We start from the raw sequence: 18,635 nt of genomic DNA, 5'->3' as shown, positions 1-18,635 counted from the left end.
ATCGCACGATCGCATAATTTTGATCTAAAAAACAAGCGACCCGTGACACTGATCCTGAAGCTTCACGTGCTTTAAAAATAATCTACGAGTCCACTAAAAATTCATCCTCATCCCTTGATTTAAGATGCCTAATTTAAGAACTAGTATAGGTAGCACCTAGACAAAGCGAAAAACTGCTGTAAAATTTTGTAGTTAGTTGAAATCTTTACTTGGTCAAATGATTATCTGCCAAGAAACCAATTGACTCAAGAAAATTGAACGTAACACGACAGGGCCATGCTAGTATTCATGATGTTGCTACTGTAATTTTACCCATAAGAAACAAAAATCATGCAAAAATCACGAAAATACTAGAGAAAGAAAACATTGTTTCGATCTGATCAAAGTTCACGAATGAACCTTGTTGGGTTGTACACCTGTTGCAAGATTTTTATTGATGTGCATGGGGACAAAGCTCAAAAATCAAGAAAAGCTAACATTGGTCTTTGTCACGTTGTTTTCTTTTATTTAAGGTATGGGAAAGATCGGGGTCCTGACAAATAATTAAAGTTGAGCAGAAAAAATAAAGGGCAAATAAAAAGGAAACAGGAAATGCAATCGTGTTATTTTCCAGTGCATGCTAATTGCAAATATCTGCCACTCCTGATGATCATGATAGAGGATAGGAATGAAAAGTCAACAAGATCAACGGGCACAGATTAATACAAAAACAAGGGAAAAAGAAAAGAAAGATGAAACTCTACAAATTAAATACACCGGAGAAAATCCGCTTTCATACGACAATTAATTAAATAAAATCCAGTTAATAATCGGTGGAGGGGAGTTGCTCGTGGGTGTGGCTGATGAAAACGAACTCATAGATGAGGCCGGCGAGTCCACCACCGATAAGGGGTCCCGCCCAGTAGACCCAGTGGTTTTCCCAGGACCAGCTAACCAAGGCAGGTCCAAATGAAACAGCCGGGTTCATGGAGGCTCCGTCGAAGGCACCACCTGCCAAAATATTGGCCCCTACAATTAAACCAATTGCCAATGGTGCGATCACTCCCAAACTTCCTCTTTTAGGATCAACGGCTGTGGCGTAGACTGTGTACACCAATCCGAAAGTCATCACGATCTCGAAAACGAACGCGTTCCACACCCCCACTCCTGATGACAATCCAAAAGTTGGTACAGCCTGCGAACCACCATAACAAATTCCCAGTTAATAAACTAAATAATGGAAATAACTGATTTCCTGACGGGGATTGGGGGGATACCAGGCCGCTGGTAGCGAACTTAAGTAACAGGCAAGCGACGGTCGAGCCAAGGAGTTGGGCGATCCAGTAAACGATGCCACGTAAGAGAGTGATGTTCCCGCCAACGAAAGCACCAAAGGTGACGGCAGGGTTGACGTGGCCACCGGAGATGTTAGCGCCAACAGAGACAGCGACGAAAAGTGCGAAGCCATGAGCCAGAGAGGCGGCAACGAGACCGGCCGGGGTGGTTGATCCGTTGTCGGTCAGCTTGTTAAAGGCCATGCCTGAGCCTGACCCAGCGAAAACGAAGATTAAGGTTGAGATGAACTCAGCCAAAGCTGCTTTAAGAGTATCTGGGTGAGTAGCCTCTTCGGGCCGGCCAACGGCTATGTTTCTGATCGGCATGATTACCGTCTGATCAAAATTCAGCAGTCTGGTGTGTAGAGTGAATATTGATATTGTCTGGTCTGGTCTGGTCTCTATTTCTCAGCGTTAGGTCTTACATATATTTGACAGGGTTATGCCATGGTGACCGGCATTAATCCGTTGCCAGTTGAAAAATGTGGGGACAGGGAGTATTATTTTGGAAGGTGATTGGCGGACAGGCTGTAAAATGATTATTTGTAGAGTTTTTTGGAAATAGGTTTAGCCGAACTACCGGTCATTCCCGTTAAGACAGCGAAGTGGGAAGTGTCAGTTGAATGAATTAATTGCCACGTGTTTAAGTGGATAAGAGCCACGTAATGTACGACGTCAGCTGATTTTTTTTTTCCTCTTTTCCGCTCCCACTCGATTTGGAAAGATCGAATTATCTTTAAATATATTTTTTAATGAAAATAGAAAGGATAAGTTTGCTGACGGGGAGACTTGTCAGAGGCAATAATTGACGCAATATGATTTTGACACGTGGAATTAGTTGCCAGTAGTTGTCTGATCCACAAAGCATTGTTGCTGACAATCTTATACTATGCTAATTGGGAAGTTATGGTTGGTAAAGCCTTGGCTTTGACAGCTTAATGGCATTTTTTGTTAAATTAATTTACCTTTTTAGCCTTGTTATGCCTATTCATTTAGTCAATAAGATTAATTTTCACGATTGTTAAGTTAGCGTATATTCGATTATCACGTGTGAGTTGATATTTAGATTATTTGTTATAGAATAAATTTATCCTCATTAAAAAGAGATTTATCTAATTATTTCTCCTAACATTTCAGGTATTTTTTAAAAACAATATAACTGATTTTTTATTTATTTAAAATTATTAAAAATAATTTTCGTTTATTTAAAATTATTAAATACAACACACAATCACTTACTAATTTTATTTTAAATTTTATGTAAATTTATTATTAATTACCAATTATTTTGATCATATCATCATCTTTTTTTTTCATATATAAAATAAAAAAGAGATTTAAATACAATATAAATTAAATATCATTTCTCTTAAAACTTTTTTAATACTTACATAATGCATTCTTTCTCATTAATCCCTCAAACACTTTTACTTGTTAGAGTATATTTCGAGAACTAATTCTGATACCTTTTGATCATTTTTTTTTTACTACAAGTTTAAATTTCCATTCACACAATTTTCTGATCTCTTCCATCTAATTAATATGCAAAAACATTGCCAACAATAATAAAGGAATGCACGTGAATTAATCAACACCATATAGCTTACCATATGGGTTGCTAGACGTACGGTAATAATAATGATTAAATAATTCCTTTTTTTTGTGGTAATTATGATTAATTATAGACAATGAGGGAAGTAAGAAGTTTGGCAACTCAATCTATTGATGATTTTGATTTGCTAATATCCCATTTAATTTCCAAGTAGTAAATTATTTACCAAGATTTTACAGCTTTTTGGTGGTAGACATTTGAATTTTATTACTCTCTTTTGGAGTGAGAATGGTTGATACTTGTTTTTTCATGGTTCAATTTGTCCTTTGAAGTCACGGCTTGTCATGACTCATGAAAATCTTAGCAATTGGTTTTCATATGCCGTAGATTAAAATTTTAATATTTAATTTGGTTCAGATTATTTTTTTATTTAATTTAAATTAAATTAAATATTAAATATATATTAATTTAGAATTGAAATATAAAAAATTAAAAAAATTATATCAAATCAAGTTATAATATTTATTTATTTATATAATTTTTAATTTTTTTATAAAATAAAATAATTATTTTATATATAAATTTATTTAAATATATTAAAATTTTTATTAAAATAATATATATAATAAAAATTTTAAAAATTAAAAATTAATAAATCAAATCAAATTAATAAAATTCAATTCAAATCAAATCAATTTAAAAAAAATTAATTTAAATTTACATAAAATTTTAAAATTTTATAATATTATATATTATTAAAAAAATTAAATTCAATTTAAATCATTATCATCCTTATAATAGCTCAGATACGAAATCTTCCGTTATTACATCAAACAAGTATCTATCATAATCAAGCACGATCAGCTAGGTTTTTATTTTCAGACAACAGGGCAAGCCACTAAAATTTTTTAATTAGTGTTAATTACATTTTTTTGGTACTTAATTTTTTTAAAAATATATAAATTAATATAAAAAAATTAAATATACAATTTAAATTTAAATTTATTATTTTAATTGTATTTCGCTATTGATTTAAGTGATAATCTTCAAATTTGCTTAGCTCAGTTGTCAATTATTCTTCTAAAGAAAGTCCAATCTTCCTTAATGAACAACAATCCAAGAAATGTCTATTTACGTCAGAATTTTAATCATGTTTCACAAGTCAATTATTAATATGAAAAAATCACTTGCCGTCACGCTAGCAAACAAAAGGACAATGGAGCCACTAAAATTAACTGTTGACAAGAAAAATTTATGGCTGAAATTGAAAAACGTGATTGAAAAGAGATAAGTGTTACAAAAGACATTTCGGCAAAGGGAGAGTACGATCAAGTGATTTTTGGTCATAGAATTCGGCTTGTAATTGATGTCAGCCAATCCCAGCATCCGTGAAAAATGCCTGTCCTGAAACTTGACACAGTCATCAGATTTGCAATGTTTCCCGGAATCCACCGTCCAAGATTCTGTATGTCATGCCTGAAAGATAAAGATCAGTTACTTATCTTCAAGTTGTCAAAGAGCTGTATGCTTGAAGCTCTTTGTTTGGGAACTCCAGCAACTTGTTCTACTTCGGTTCTCCAGGGGATATGATGCTGGAAATTATAGGCCAACTTCAAATTTGATGTAAGTTTATGAAGGCTTGAAGGTCCACTGGAATTAATGGAGAGAAGTGCTCTAGCCTCCAGGGTCTAATAAGGGGAATTTATTGGGTTTAAATGAAAAAAAATGTTTTTCTTGGTTTTTCTTTCATTTCTTTTATAAAATTTTGGTGTTGGTCGGTTCATGCTGGCAGGTTGCTTGCTTCACTCCGACATGCAAATTGCCTTGTTCATAAAAAAACAACAATGTTCTATATATGCAAAACCCTAATGATTGGTTACAAAGGGATTTTGGGAGTTATTGTCCATCCAAGAAGCAAACATCAATGTATAATTCACAACTGGGTGGGTCAACTGCACATGAAACTGCTTGATTAAGTGGCTTAACACAATACCATTAGTGCAAACTGCAAACCCTATGTAATTAATAATTATCTTTTCATTTCACTCCTTTTGTACTATTACAAATTTTTTTCTTTTAAAATTGAATAATCATCTTTTGTCTAGTAAATTTCATCTTTCATTTCTAAAAATTCAAAATTTGATCATTGGCATTTTACAAATAAAAAGATAATTAACTGAAACAATTGTTTTCAAGTCTGGTAGTGAAAATTTATGCTGTGATTCGAAAAAAAAAATTTATATATTAAAATTTTAATCTTAAATTTATTAAATGTTATTTTTTTAAAATAACAATATTAATTAATTAAATTAAATTTTAAATTGTACCAAAAAACCTCGGCTTGGTAAACAATGACTAATTTTAAGAAAATTTTAATCTTAAATTTATTAAATGTTATTTTTTAAAAATAAAAATATTAATTAATTAAATTAAATTTTGAATTGTACCAAAAAACCTCGGCTTGGTAAACAATGACTAATTTTAAGAAGGGTCTAAATGGCAGTTAATTGGATGGTAGTTACTGTTAGTTAAAATTTAGTTAAAGGAAGCTTTATTATTCCTACCAAAACAACCATTGAAAAATGCCAACTTGGGGCGCAGTTTAGTACTAATTAAAGTTTGTATACAGTTAAAAGGAGCCGTCGAAGACCAGATAGTTACTAAAAGTACTAAGAAAGACTAACAGAAAAACCCCAAGCAGGAAAAGCAAATGACAAAGCAGAAAAATTAAAGAAAGGGAGGGGGTGGAGAGGCGCAAATTCTGTGGTTCCAGGCTTGCAAACCAATCCTCCCAGCCCCAGAAGGAATCGTTGGGAAAAAAGTAATGGGTTTGCTTGCTTCTAAGCCAACCGAATCTCACTCGTTTCCTCGCCTTCTCGTACTGAGATTGCATCTTCTCTTTCCTATGTTTGCGTTGTGTCTACATCTACTAAATAACTTCCAAGGCTGGAAACACAATATATACTGGCAAAACACGGGTTCTAATCTTTGAACCTTTCGCTGAATTAACATTTATCTGTTGCTTTCATCACATATATCCAATTATCTATTTCTTTTTCTCGTTCAAGATAGAATTAGAGATGATGCTGGAGGGTCAGGAGGAACTTCTTGTTTGTAGAGATCAGCTGCAAATCATCAAAGGCAAGCGTACCAAGCGTCCAAGGCCGCTGTCTCCTCTGACTTTGGCGATGGCTTCAAGCACGACTTCTAGTGGAGGAGAAAGTGGAGGTGAAGTTGGAAGAAATAGTGATGATTCGAGGGGGTTTGATCGATCTGTTGCTTCTCCAACAACATCTGTTGAGTTAGCAGAAAGCACTGAAGAAGAAGAAGTCATGGCTAATTGTTTGATACTTTTGGCTCAAGGTCAAACAAGAAAATTTCCATTCAAACCAGCTTCTTTGGCAACAACAAGCAAGACTGGGATATATGTTTACCAGTGCAAGACGTGTGACCGGTGCTTCCCTTCCTTCATTCCAGGCGCTTGGTGGACACACAGCAAGCCACAAGAAACCCAAGGTTAATAACGAAGAGAATAATAAAGGATTGATGCTTGTGAAAGAGGGTGATGATCAATCCAATAAAATGAACACAATCCTTTCATTTCAAATAACGAATAAGGCTGTTTCATGCAATAGCAGCAAATCAAAAGTTCATGAGTGTTCGATATGTGGCGCTGAGTTCTCGTCTGGACAAGCTCTTGGGGGTCATATGAGAAGGCACAGGACAATTACTGACGCTGCAACAATAGCTACAACAACTTTGAGTGTTGGAACAAGCAGCAGTCCTGAATCAGAAGATCAGCCCAAGAAACCAAGAACTGTTCTGCAATTGGATCTTAATCTTCCAGCCCCGGAAGATGATCATCACAGGGAACCCAAATTTTCATTTGCTTCCGAGGAAAAACTACTGGTCTTTTCAGCGTCTTCTTTGGTCGATTGCCATTACTAGAAATACAAGTCCATCTTAATTTTTTTGGGGGGAGTTTCTATCACCCAAAAATCAATGTGTATCATTAACATTAATTATTTTCTCACTAATATCATTCATAATTGTTCATTCTTCGAATTCTTTTAAATTTAACATTGTTCCATGTTAGTGAAGTGGAAAATTTCTTTGGTAAAGTGTGTTAGCTTTCGTTTTTTCATGGTAGCCATTTGATCTATAAACAGATAATTTTCACTTTCTTTCCTTTCTTTGTTTGGCTCGTTTGGCATAAGTTTGCCACCACCAATTCCACAACCGAAAGTGGTGGATTAGGTTCTCTTGTTTGGTTTGCAAGAAAGCTAAAACTCCATCCCTGTCTATCTGTTTCATTAATATATATGACGAAAAATTAAACGGATGGCAACCAAGCCAGATTGCTAACTGCCCTCCTTTTATGGATCCACCTATGCATTTAGGCAAAGCACACTACACACTCTCACATTCAACTTCAAAATCATAGCTATTCTAGTCCCCCATGTGAATGAAACAAATTGGCCACTTAATTTACCTAATTTACTAAACAACAGCCTGATTTAGTAGCTAAACTTGTAGACCTGATCCTCAACTTATCTGTAACAGCCATACGCCTAAAGTGATTAGTTACCATGTTGTCAGCAATGTTGAGTTAAGCTTACTCTTGGCAAGAATATGTTGTCAAATTAGATGGTTGAGACCCAACCACGATTGAATCAAATAGTTTGAAACTGTATGACAGGTTTTCACTGCAAAAAGTGCCTTTATCTCTCGAACCCAAATTTATACTTGTCTTCAAGTGAAGATACGAACGTGTGTGTTGTCAGAAATAAGGATACAAGGATTCCATTTCATGGAAAGATCAAAGGAGGACAAGAAACTCTTAATTACATGTATACCTCATTTTGTCTTGTTCCACTTTCCATGCAAATAGCAGTCCTCCTGAGAAAGAGGGAGAGAAGTAACAATGAATTAAAGAAGGTCATCTAAATTTTTGTAGAGATTTGTTAAATGGGGCTAATGGACACGGCTTCAAGCAAGAGGGTCACGATGCCTTCAAGCAAAGAGGGTCTCAAACCGTCGGTTTTTCTCGTATCTTAAACTTTTAGCTTTTCTCATGTCTTGAACCTTTGATTCTTTTCACGTTTTGAATTTTTAGCTCTGATACCACTTGTTAGAGAACATCACAGCTCTGATACTATTTGTTTGGCTAAAAGTCTCCAATCCAATCACACCAATGAAAGTAAAATTAAATAATAAATCAAACATACAAGAAACAATAATTTAACGTGATTCGATCCAATTAACCTACGTCCACGGATGAAAAACAAGATCCACTAGTTGTAGAGAATTACAAACATACATCAAATCATCAACCTCACTTAACAATCAATACTCATAAGACACTCTCAATCTACTCTAGTCCTATTGAGTATTTTCAACACAAACAAATACAAACCCAAATCTTTGTGCACCCTTTTAACATAAGCACTCAACCCAAACAAACACAAACTTAAACTCTTGTGCACCCTTTTAACATAACCAAACATATACTCATATGCTCCCATACATCATATCTATGTGGACCATTTCAGTCTCTTCTAGTTCACTTACAAATAAACATATACACCCATAAGACATAGAGCCCAATACTCCTATGAGGTGTCTATCCCATCAAATCTTATAACTCTCTTACATCATTTCCTCATACTTAACCCTGTAGAGACTTCACATATTTATAACCATACAAATTTGCTCATTAAGAATTATTCTTCTCTTAGAATTCTTTTCCTATAAGTTAAACTTGTCTACTAAAAATTCTTTTCCTTTTAGAATTTTTCTCTTGTAAGTCAAACTTACCTATTAAGAATCTCCTTTCTTTTAGAATTTTTCTTTTACAAGTCTTCTTGTCCATCAAATAATATCTGATAAATCTCAAATAAATCTCTTATAAGATTTGAGTCATTATTTTCAACAGGTCTCTGAAGCAGACCCTAGCAGGAAATTTTAGGAATCTTCTTTTTTTTTTGAAAAAAAGGAAATTTCAGGAATCTATAAGTGGTTGGAGTACAAAGGATCAGGAATTCAGGATTCAGGCAGAATACTAATACATATGCATCTTTTCTGACCATTTCTTGTTGCCCAAACACCCATTAAGTTCAATGGCAACGACCAGTATGAGGCAGAGAAAAAGCCCAGTTTTGTTATAATAGTTCCTACATTTTCCCCTAATGAAAAAGCAAATCTGTATGCATATACCGATATACACTTCCCCTGTGATATTTTTTTGATGTTTTCTGTTTTGAATTGGTGTTGATATGAGTATGCAGAGTTCATATTGCTAAATATGTTAATAATTTGAGAAAAAAAAGTTACAACAATAACATTATTTCTTCTATTAATTAGATTTTCAAATTCTACGGATATGATTACAACTTAAAGGTGAATGAAAGTTTATAATCTTTATTTCATCTTACAATAAAAAATTGGATTGAATTTCATTTTTAAATAAAATTTAAAGATTTGTTTGAGTATCATATCTTTTTTAGTAAAACTTAATTGTTTCTTTCCTTTCTATGACAAACTCAACGACGAAAGATATCCATTGGTTTGCCCACTTCACAGAATCAGACAAGTTAAAGGCCTATTGCTTTCTGACACGGGTAAGTGTTTGTTCAAATCAGAACTTATCCGGTGTCTAATTGCAATCATTGCATAAATCACGCTATAAAGGATGAACAGTCACTGAAAACCAGGCCATTTTCACACTGTTCAGCGGCAGATTCCTACCAGGCAATGCATTAAAGGAACAACATTAAAATTCACTTGCACTTGAAATTCTATAAGTCAGCTTTGAAAAGCGCAGATAGAGAGAAAGAGAGTAAGCTTTATTACACTGGTGACTAGTTCAGTTCATACAGCCGGGTTTCTCTTCTCTCTTTCCTATTAAAACACAGCTTCAAAATGGCGGCTACGCTGGCTATATATAGAGCTCGGGCTGATGATTATGATCATCTCATCATCAACCTTCTTCTTATCCACCGAGTGTAGGAAGAAGTTACTTGCTACTTTGATTCTCTTAGTGGCTTTCTACAAGTTTTAATGTTTCTACCAGGATTGATGGGAAGCGCATTAATGTGTACACATCTTGTCAAGAACGTTTCACCTGCATGGCTAACTAATCAATTATCTATTTTCTCTTTGGTTGAAAATGTTTTTGACTTCTAATTGTTTTCAATGCTGGCTATTACAGGGAAGCTAGCCAGGGGGGCACTGTTGAACAGTATGTCATTCCTTTTCGCTTGATGTTCCATCGGTTTTTTTATAATCAGTGTTATCATAAAAGAATTAGTACTCGACTTCTGATTCGTTAATTGTGTTGAGATTTGTTTCAAATTTATAGGATATTGTTTGATGGATAAAAATATTTGTAAAATAAGAATTTTAAGAGAAAAATATTTTTAATAAATAAATTTGACTTGTAAGAAAAAAATTTTAAAAGGAAAAATATTTTTAATAAACAAGTTTGACTTAGACAAAAAGAATTTTAAGAAGAGAAGAATTTTTAATAGGTAAGTTTAAATGGTTATAAATAGGTAAAGTTTCTATAGGATTAGATATGAGAAAAAGATGTAAGAGAGTTCTAAGGTTTTGTGAGATAGATATCTCATAATAGTATTGGAACTCTACGTCTTATGGGTGTATATATTTGTGAGTGGACTAGAGGCGACTGAGAGAATTTACATAGATATGATGTATGTGAGCAAATGAGTATGTGTTTGATTATGTTGAAAGGGTACACAAGGGTTTGAGTTTGTATTTTTTTTGAGTTGAGAATATTTTATAGGACTAGAGTAGATTGAGAATGTCTTATGTGTATTGATTGTTTAGTAAGGTTGATGATTTGATGTATGATTGTAATTCTCTACAATTAGTGGATCTTGTTTCTCATCCGTGGATGTAGGTTAGTTGGACCGAACCACGTTAAATTGTTATCTTTTTTGTGTTTGATTTATTATTTGATTTCACTTCCGCTGATGTGATTAGATTGAAAGCTTTTAATCCAATAAATAAATTGTGTGAGCAGTGGGTCGAAAACAAATAAAGCTGACATGGATGAGACTGAAAGGGTAACATTAAAAACTAATGTACAAATTTCCATGATGTAATTATCATTTATCACTGGTGTTTGATCTTTGTTTGAAGGCTGTTCCGACTTCCAACATCAAATGGGGCAAGAATTGGCTGGTGAATGACATACACCCATGACTTACATATCTTTGAGCATGCTGAAATTGTTGAAAGTTGAAACCCTTTTCAACGGAGTGTCCAAACATATTTCAACGTGGAGCAGGTTTTCATTTCTAATTCTATTGCAAGAGATACAAGGCAAAGATTTGCAGAGATAGAAATGTTCATCATATATGGTTGTTGTCAGCTATGCTGAATTATTCTTCCATTTCCTTCAAAAGAAAATAAGTTCCAGTACTTTGACCTTTATTTTGCTCAGCCTCAGACCAGATTGATTGTATTGTACTGTCATTGCGTATATGTCATCTCCAGCTTGCCTAAGGTTGCCTTTTAATCTTTCATCCAAATAACCTTTGAGATTACCTAAATGGTTGAGTAAAATTACACTCAATAATCAATGGAAGACATGAGTAACAAGCTATAAATTAACCAAGACAAACGCATAAGGCAAACAAATTTACACAAGTTAATTTTGAGTGATGTTGATACCATTAGCCATGGCAACTCCACTGGGAAGAACAGCAGTATAGAATATCAAAAGAAATTATCATATACATGATTTGTTCACAATCTGCTAAGGTGGAAATTATCAATTGAAGCGTTCAATTGATACATGTAAGTCATCCCTTCATGTTGAGGCCTTCATATTGCTGCAATTTACTGGCAACTACAACAATCTCCTTTTGGAGGAGACGTGTACGCTGGTTTCGGCTCTATGATGTTTTGCTTTCCTTCAGCAGACCCTTCTTGCGAAAGACTAGGAGCTTCCATCATCTATAAGACAGTCCATAGCCGGTCAGAACTAAGAGAAGAGATTATGCCATTATTTTTTTTTTAATCTAAGCCATAACTTTCTTTGCTCATGGTACCACCCTTTATCAATCAATCATCCAAATTGTTGCTATCATCATCATTCATGAAGAATCATTGTGTTTGTTTAAGAGTTTGGAAACAACCATCTTAATGATTGACTTATATAAAACATAACCGCACTGCAAGGTTACAGATTATTTTGAACTGACCCACCTGCCAATAATATCTACTATGTTGTATATATTACTGGAAAGGTGAAGAGCAGACTTGCAGTAACAAAAATCTACCTTCAATGCAAGCTCCTCAAAGCATTTCTCCACGTTTTCTCTTGTTTTAGTACTGCATTCAAAAAACATATATCCAAGCTCTTTTGCAAGTGCAGTCCCTTCTTCTCTACTTACAGCCTTTTCAGGATCCTGAAAAGTAAATATATCAGATATAATGAAGCAATAGGAATAAAGAGAAAATGACTCAAAAAGAAGTCCTCAAAAGAGAAAACAAAAGACGCAATATCAGCAGACTGGAAATATAAGAAGGCTGGTATTCCTCTAAGGAATCAATTTTTTCCAGGTTTCCACAGTTTGAGAGGCAGTTATGATAAAGAAGGATTAATAAGACAAAATCAGTAATTTTTTATCTTCTAGTTTTCTAACCATTTTCCAGGGATGTTCAGGAGTCAGTTGAACGAACAACTGAATACACGGAGAAATAATTATGAGGATCTAGAGCCTACTTTCATATGCAAAGGAAAGCAATAGTTAAGGTAGGCAATGCAAAAGTGTGAGTGACATGTAGTTTTAAAATCTGCATGAAACACTCATTTATTATCCTCCAAGATCTGAAGGTTACACCACAATCCTATGGTTTTTTCTCATGAAATCTTGTATCTACTTTACTCTTGAGAACAAAATATGGGGAAGAACATAAGTAGAGTAGTTTCTTATTGGCTATCCGATGAATTAAGATGACATGAAAGGCAAAATCCTTATAGCATTTATGGGGTGCAATGGCCTCTTTACAACTTATAAAATTTTTCTTAACAACTTTGTTCCATGAGGTTTCTTCAACATGAAGAGAGCAAACGAGCTTTGTCCCATAATTGCCCATGAACAATTTATTAATCTATCCTTAACCTTTCCACAGGTGAGTTGTGACGGGGGGTCAATTTATCTTCAATTATTAATTTTAAGGATCCAAAAGAGAACACTAGACTTACTCTATCAACTTTATTTCCAACAAGCATCTTGACACAGTCCTTATTGGTAGAATAGAGCTCCACTTCTTTGGCCCAAACATCAGACAAACTCGTGAAGGTTTCTCTCTCTGTTACGTCATAAACTATAACCAAAGCCAAGAAATAATTCAAACAATTCTGGCAATTTAAACCATGGGCAAACAATATATGTAATTCAACACCTTGAGCAGCATAGATAAGAATCATGATTGAAAATTTATTTGGGACAAGAATATTATTTCTAGGATCAAGCAATCATGATTGTGGAATGATGAGCCAACGTAAAGGTGGCAAATACTTGTGCCATAAACAAAAATGCATCGAATTGTATGATAGGGCTCCTTCAAGCCAGCAAAGCAGATGTTTGCAGAAAGCATTGACAAAGGCATTGAGAATACAACTAAATTATGGAATGAAGGGTACAAAGAAATGACTTTCTATTTTCAGCACTTATGTGTGTGAGAGAGAAAGAAACCAAACATGTCCAAACTGCTTTCTGTATGCTTCCATCTTTTTAAATTAAACCACGATTGCGTTTATTTTTCTTAAACAATTCATTACCTATTTAACCTATATTTGTCATAATCTTTCAGCATCTATAACCCAACTCCTGCTTACTCAGCCCAGGAAGATAAGCTTGATCAACATTTTAACATTATGCAAGTCTATATTCTGACTGTGTCTGCTATACTGACATAAGAACCAGTTCCTAGTCTTTTTATCAGGCACACGAATGCTTATGATAGCATAGCGCAGTGATATCAGATTGCTAAGAACTTGAAATTTGAAACCAGTGACAGGCTCCGTCAAACAAAATATGAAAGTGGAGTAACACATACATGCACCAGAATGATGAACCTACCAAGTATGATCCCATGGGCACCTCTATAGTAAGAGCTTGTTAATGTTCTGTACCTTTCCTGTCCAGCTACAAGAAGCATTATGGTTCCACAAATCAATCATGTTTTCTCCATGTTGCCAGACAATTATTTTAATGTTTTTTTATAAACAAAAAAACTGAATAGCTAATAAAAGATCAAAGAAGCAACATCAAGCTAACCAGGTCAAGAAAGCATTTTCTTCTCACATTTGAAAAGTAGCAACCTACAGCTAACAACAAAATTAAAAAACCCGGGAACTCATTTCAACTGGTTAATACATCATCAATTGTATGTCTTTTAACCAAACACGATTTACCTAAATTTCCTGAAAATTTGATTTCAAAGTTGATGCTGCAGAGTGCAGAATTGGTGCCATAACAAAAATAGCAGATAAAAAAACATAACAAAAACATTTTTATATAATTCTGTAGGATGGTTTTTATGAGAAAACTTTGTCAAAATTTGCAGTGGTAACAGTTTAATGATAGAGTTAAATAAAGGTCAACATCCAAGCGGCAAGAAGTGGAACAATAGGAACAAAACTCGGTTAAAAATGATGCCAATGTCATGCTAATGCATTAGTGAACATTAAGTCAGTAAAAATGAGCAGTCTCCTATGTGAAATAAAGAAGTCAATTATAAGCATAGACAATTGACTTCAATTAGACTGACAGATTTTGACAAAGAAACCAAATTTGAAACTGAAACACTAATGATTGAGTTTCATCCATACCAGTATCCCAAATAGTAAGCTTTAATCTCTTCCCACCAACAGTTAACAACTTGATGTTAAGATCCACACCTACAACATAGATTCAAACAAAACCCAAATCAAATTTTACCATAAAACTAATAAAAGATCCAGGACTGGTAAAGTTAAGAAAAAAGGAAGAGAAAATGAACCAATGGTTTTATCTAGATCTGCTGCAGAATCTGAAATGAAGCTAGCGGCCAAACTACTCTTGCCGACAGCCAGGTCTCCGATCAACACGATCTTAAATGAATGATCATAGCTTTCACTACTTTGTCCTGAAGATGATCCCATTTCAATATTTCTATCCAAAAACAAAAACTCAAACTTTTAAATCTCTCTTTTTTCTCTTCTTCTTCCGCAAAGTCCCTGTTGTATCCAATGATGATCACACCCTTAGAAAAACAAACTTGGGTGAGAAAATGAATGGCTTCTTTCTCTCAAAAGTACAGAGAAAAAGAAATGTAATATATAAAGAAAAAAAAGGAAGGAAATCTTTTTAATAGAGAAAGAAAGAATCAATGCGTTCCTTGAGACAGAAGCTGAATCAATGCGTTCCTTGAGACAGAAGCTAAAGGAAAACTGCTAACTGGAACATCTGACATCAACATGTTCTTTCCTTTTTCTTCTTTTTTTTTTTTTTTCTTGTCTTTCTTTTTCATTGATGCGCCGTAGTTTTCTAGAGAGAGAATAAAGGTTAAGTAATGATATACAAGGAATGGAATAAGGCTAAGGGTCGCACGCTACAAAGAACATATATTCGGGGAATATATATACACTGAAATCTTGGTAATGACAAAATTTGGAGATTCTCCAATATTTGCCATCCCACTTTTGCTGATAATTTGGCTTCCAAGGTAAAAAAGTATACAAGGAATGGAATAAAGGGTTGCATGCTCCAAGCAGCATATTTTCAGGGAAAGTATAAAGAAATGTGAAAGGGAAAATGGATAAAACCACTTGACCTGTTTGTGTTCAAGTTTGTTGTCAGTTTCTTTCTTTATAATCCAAGAAAGTGATCTCCATCAGATATTAATCAAGATCGTAGAAAAATCACACGCATTCAAAGTTTAAATTAAGATAAGTTATTTTAATTGTAATTAAAATATATATTAAATAAATTTTATTATAATTAATATTTAACTTTAATTGATGATAAGATGAACTCAATTTTCTTTTCGATAAATTCAAATTAGAAAATTTGGGAATCCTACATCTAACCGCCCAAATTATCTTATGGGCTTAGCCTGGATATCCAAACATAGAGCCCAAGCACACTTAGAATGGGGATTTGCCACCGCCATTGCCATCCACAACCTAGCAACGCCTAATCGCCATTTACATCAACAGTTCACTGTGCAGTTCAAGCCAGAAAAACCCCTAATTGAAACCCTGACAAAGAAGAAGTGAAAAGCCGAAGGAAGAATCAAGAGAATCATGGACAGAGAATGGGGCTCCAGACGGAAGCCATGGACCGTCGTGAGCGCCTCCGTCGACTCGCCTTCGAGAGTCGAAAGCATTGAGCTCACCAAATATCCCTATTTCATGCCCAACCACCTCGGCAGGTTTATAATTATCTACCAAATTCTCCCATTTTTTCCTTGGAAGTTCGATATTTTTATTTTCAGATTAAATGTTATATATTTTGGGCCAGTTATGAGTGTAAGCTTTGCTTGGCGCTACACAACAATGAAGGGAACTACTTGGCACATACGTAAGGGCAGCGCCACCAGACCAATTTAGGTAAGAGAGCGGCGCGTGAGGCTAAGGATTGATAAATCCACTCCCAAGTTCTTCTCACAGGGATCCTGAGTCAAAAATGTTCACGGTTAGTTTGTTTAACATGAGCCTTACTGCTTCGTATGTTTATCTCTTGTCGATTCTCCCTTATCCTTCTTTCACCTGCACCTGTTGACCATGTTGGCGTTGTAATGATGAGACTGTCTATAGGCTTAATCCTTCTCTTTGACAGGTTTAGTTGCTAATTTTGCATAAAATAACTAATAAATTTTCAAAAAAAAAAAGGATGGTATCTTTACGATTTTTGGCTTTATCAAAATGCAGCTGCAGGTACATTTCAAAACCAAGCCACTAGAAGCAAATAAACCTCGACCGCCCCCTGGAGCCAATGGTACTGCAGCGCCGGGTGTTCCTCCAAGGCCTTTGCCCCCACCACGTCATGCTCCGCCACCCCCACCCCCTGACCACAAGAACTGCCACAAACACTCCTAGAGCCCCTCCACCTCCAGTGCCTGGTTCATTACCACCAGCACCACCTCCTATGGTCCTAGGCCTATGCCTCCATGGGTAACCCCTATTGCTCCATACCCACCTACTGGGGGTAGTTGGGCAATGGCAAATTTCACTCCTGGGCTTCCAACAATCCCTCCTCCACAAGGTTTTCCTGGTCAACCGATGCAGGGCCAGGGATCGCACCCACCCCCACCACCTCCTAACATGGGAGAGTAGGTTATCTGGCTTTCAGTGTCTCAATAGGCATCTCTCTATCGAGATTTTTTAATCATTTTTGTCAGATATGCAGATCAAACTGGTGATGGGATTTACCATTAGCTGAGCAAAAACATTTTTTATCATCAATAATACGATATCTGCTTTTAACATAATTAATTTTAAATAATACGACGAATAAATAATTTTTTTTAAATATCATATTAATTAATAAATTTATAATTCAAATATCATAATAAAAAAATTTTAAATTAAAATATCATATTAAATATTTTATTATAATTCAAAATTTTTTTCTACAATTAACCTAAAATGCATGTCATACCAAAAAAAAAAAAAAAAAAGGAAATGAAATGCACGAATCAGAACAAGGTGCAAATAACATAATAATCATCGAGCATGTGCTCCAAGAATGTCATAAAACAGAAGAGTTGGGCCGGCAGGACTCCAACAGATCCATGTGTATTTGAGGTACATTTTGTAGCTTTTCTATAAGCATAATTTTGTCCTGATTGTTTACCTGAAATAGTATAGATTTTTTTTTTGTTCTTGCATAATTACAACCCACTCATCGAAACATTATAAAGAAAACAAATCCAAAAGTTTAGAGGACATGCATAAAACCCAATGAACAGGATATTTCCTCTGTCGAGTCATCTTAGCAACTCAGTCAGCAGTACAACTAGTTTTCCTGCGAACATGGCGAAGCATGGAAGACTGCCAACCTGTTTTGAGTACCCTTATCTCCTCTTCAATAAGGAGGTTTTGTAATCAATATCTGAAAATAGTAGATTACCATTAGCAGCTGGGCAGGCAGAAACAACGTCTCAAATCAACTCTATCTATTTATAGCTTATGCTCCATTGGGTTAATGCTAGTTTTTGTATCTTAACTTTGAAAAAAATGTATAAATTAATACTTAGAAATATAAAATGTATAAATTGATACGTAAATTTTCAAATTGGATAATATTTTGAGTCATTAATTACCAACTTCAATCAATTTATATATGTAATTCGTGACCAATAAAATAAAATCATATGTACACCACGCACCAAATAAAAAATTTTCAATAATTTTTCAATTTTCACATAAATGCCAAATGACAACCTTTAAATTATTATTAAAATACTCTTTTATTTATTTATTTTTTTAAATCAAGAAAAAAGACAAGAGAATGGAGAAATGCATTTCCTCTTCCTCCGTTTTTTGTTCTCGATTTTTTTTTTCATTTTTCAAAAAAATCATAAAAAAAAATTTTATTAATATATTTTTAATTTTAATTAAAAAATTACATATTTTAATCACCAATCATGTATTATCACATGACATTTATGCGAAAATTAAAAAATTGTTTAAAATTTTTTCTTTGACATGCTACTATTGATCAAACGTTACATGGACAAATTGGTTA

The 18,635-nt window shown here is 34.3% G+C and overlaps 2 protein-coding genes, 1 long non-coding RNA gene and 1 pseudogene across 7 annotated transcripts; 2 read left to right on the top strand and 2 right to left on the bottom strand.

Moving 5' to 3' along the window:
- Positions 1–580: 580 nt before the first annotated feature.
- On the bottom strand, positions 581–1,709 carry LOC111295930 (aquaporin TIP1-1-like). The gene is made up of 2 exons (XM_022889773.2): positions 1,257–1,709; positions 581–1,174 (listed from the first exon to the last, which is right to left on the bottom strand). Exons 1-2 carry the CDS (start codon positions 1,638–1,640, stop codon positions 803–805), a joined length of 756 nt encoding a protein of 251 aa, XP_022745508.1. The 5' UTR covers positions 1,641–1,709; the 3' UTR covers positions 581–802.
- Positions 1,710–5,498: 3,789 nt separating this feature from the next.
- LOC111297127 (zinc finger protein ZAT5-like) lies at positions 5,499–6,930 on the top strand (annotated as a pseudogene). The gene is made up of 2 exons (XR_016326298.1): positions 5,499–5,843; positions 5,938–6,930. The product of XR_016326298.1 is annotated as a zinc finger protein ZAT5-like (transcript).
- Positions 6,931–11,516: 4,586 nt separating this feature from the next.
- LOC111297133 (ras-related protein RABC2a-like) lies at positions 11,517–15,194 on the bottom strand. Of its 3 annotated transcripts, none has more exons than XM_089741380.1 (6): positions 14,905–15,194; positions 14,735–14,803; positions 13,983–14,048; positions 13,103–13,224; positions 12,100–12,302; positions 11,517–11,847 (listed from the first exon to the last, which is right to left on the bottom strand). In XM_089741380.1, exons 1-6 carry the CDS (start codon positions 15,044–15,046, stop codon positions 11,844–11,846), a joined length of 606 nt encoding a protein of 201 aa, XP_089597506.1. In that variant the 5' UTR covers positions 15,047–15,194; the 3' UTR covers positions 11,517–11,843. The 3 variants fall into 3 exon arrangements, with proteins under 3 accessions (XP_089597506.1, XP_022747491.1, XP_022747492.1); XM_022891756.2 differs by having other exon boundaries at positions 12,174–12,302; XM_022891757.2 differs by lacking the exon at positions 13,983–14,048 and having other exon boundaries at positions 12,174–12,302.
- A 49-nt stretch (positions 15,195–15,243) lies between these two features.
- On the top strand, positions 15,244–17,345 carry LOC149515916 (uncharacterized). Of its 2 annotated transcripts, XR_016326178.1 has the most exons (3): positions 15,244–16,317; positions 16,407–16,580; positions 16,817–17,345. It is a non-coding gene; the product is annotated as an uncharacterized LOC149515916 (long non-coding RNA). The 2 variants fall into 2 exon arrangements; XR_016326177.1 differs by having other exon boundaries at positions 15,244–16,580.
- The last annotated feature ends 1,290 nt before the right edge of the window (positions 17,346–18,635 follow it).

The sequence above is a fragment of the Durio zibethinus genome, chromosome 12 (genome assembly GCF_047325235.1).
Source record: "Durio zibethinus cultivar Kanyao isolate XHJ-2024 chromosome 12, ASM4732523v1, whole genome shotgun sequence".
Taxonomy (NCBI): Eukaryota; Viridiplantae; Streptophyta; class Magnoliopsida; order Malvales; family Malvaceae; genus Durio; species Durio zibethinus.
This window is presented reverse-complemented; position numbering and strand designations above follow the sequence as displayed.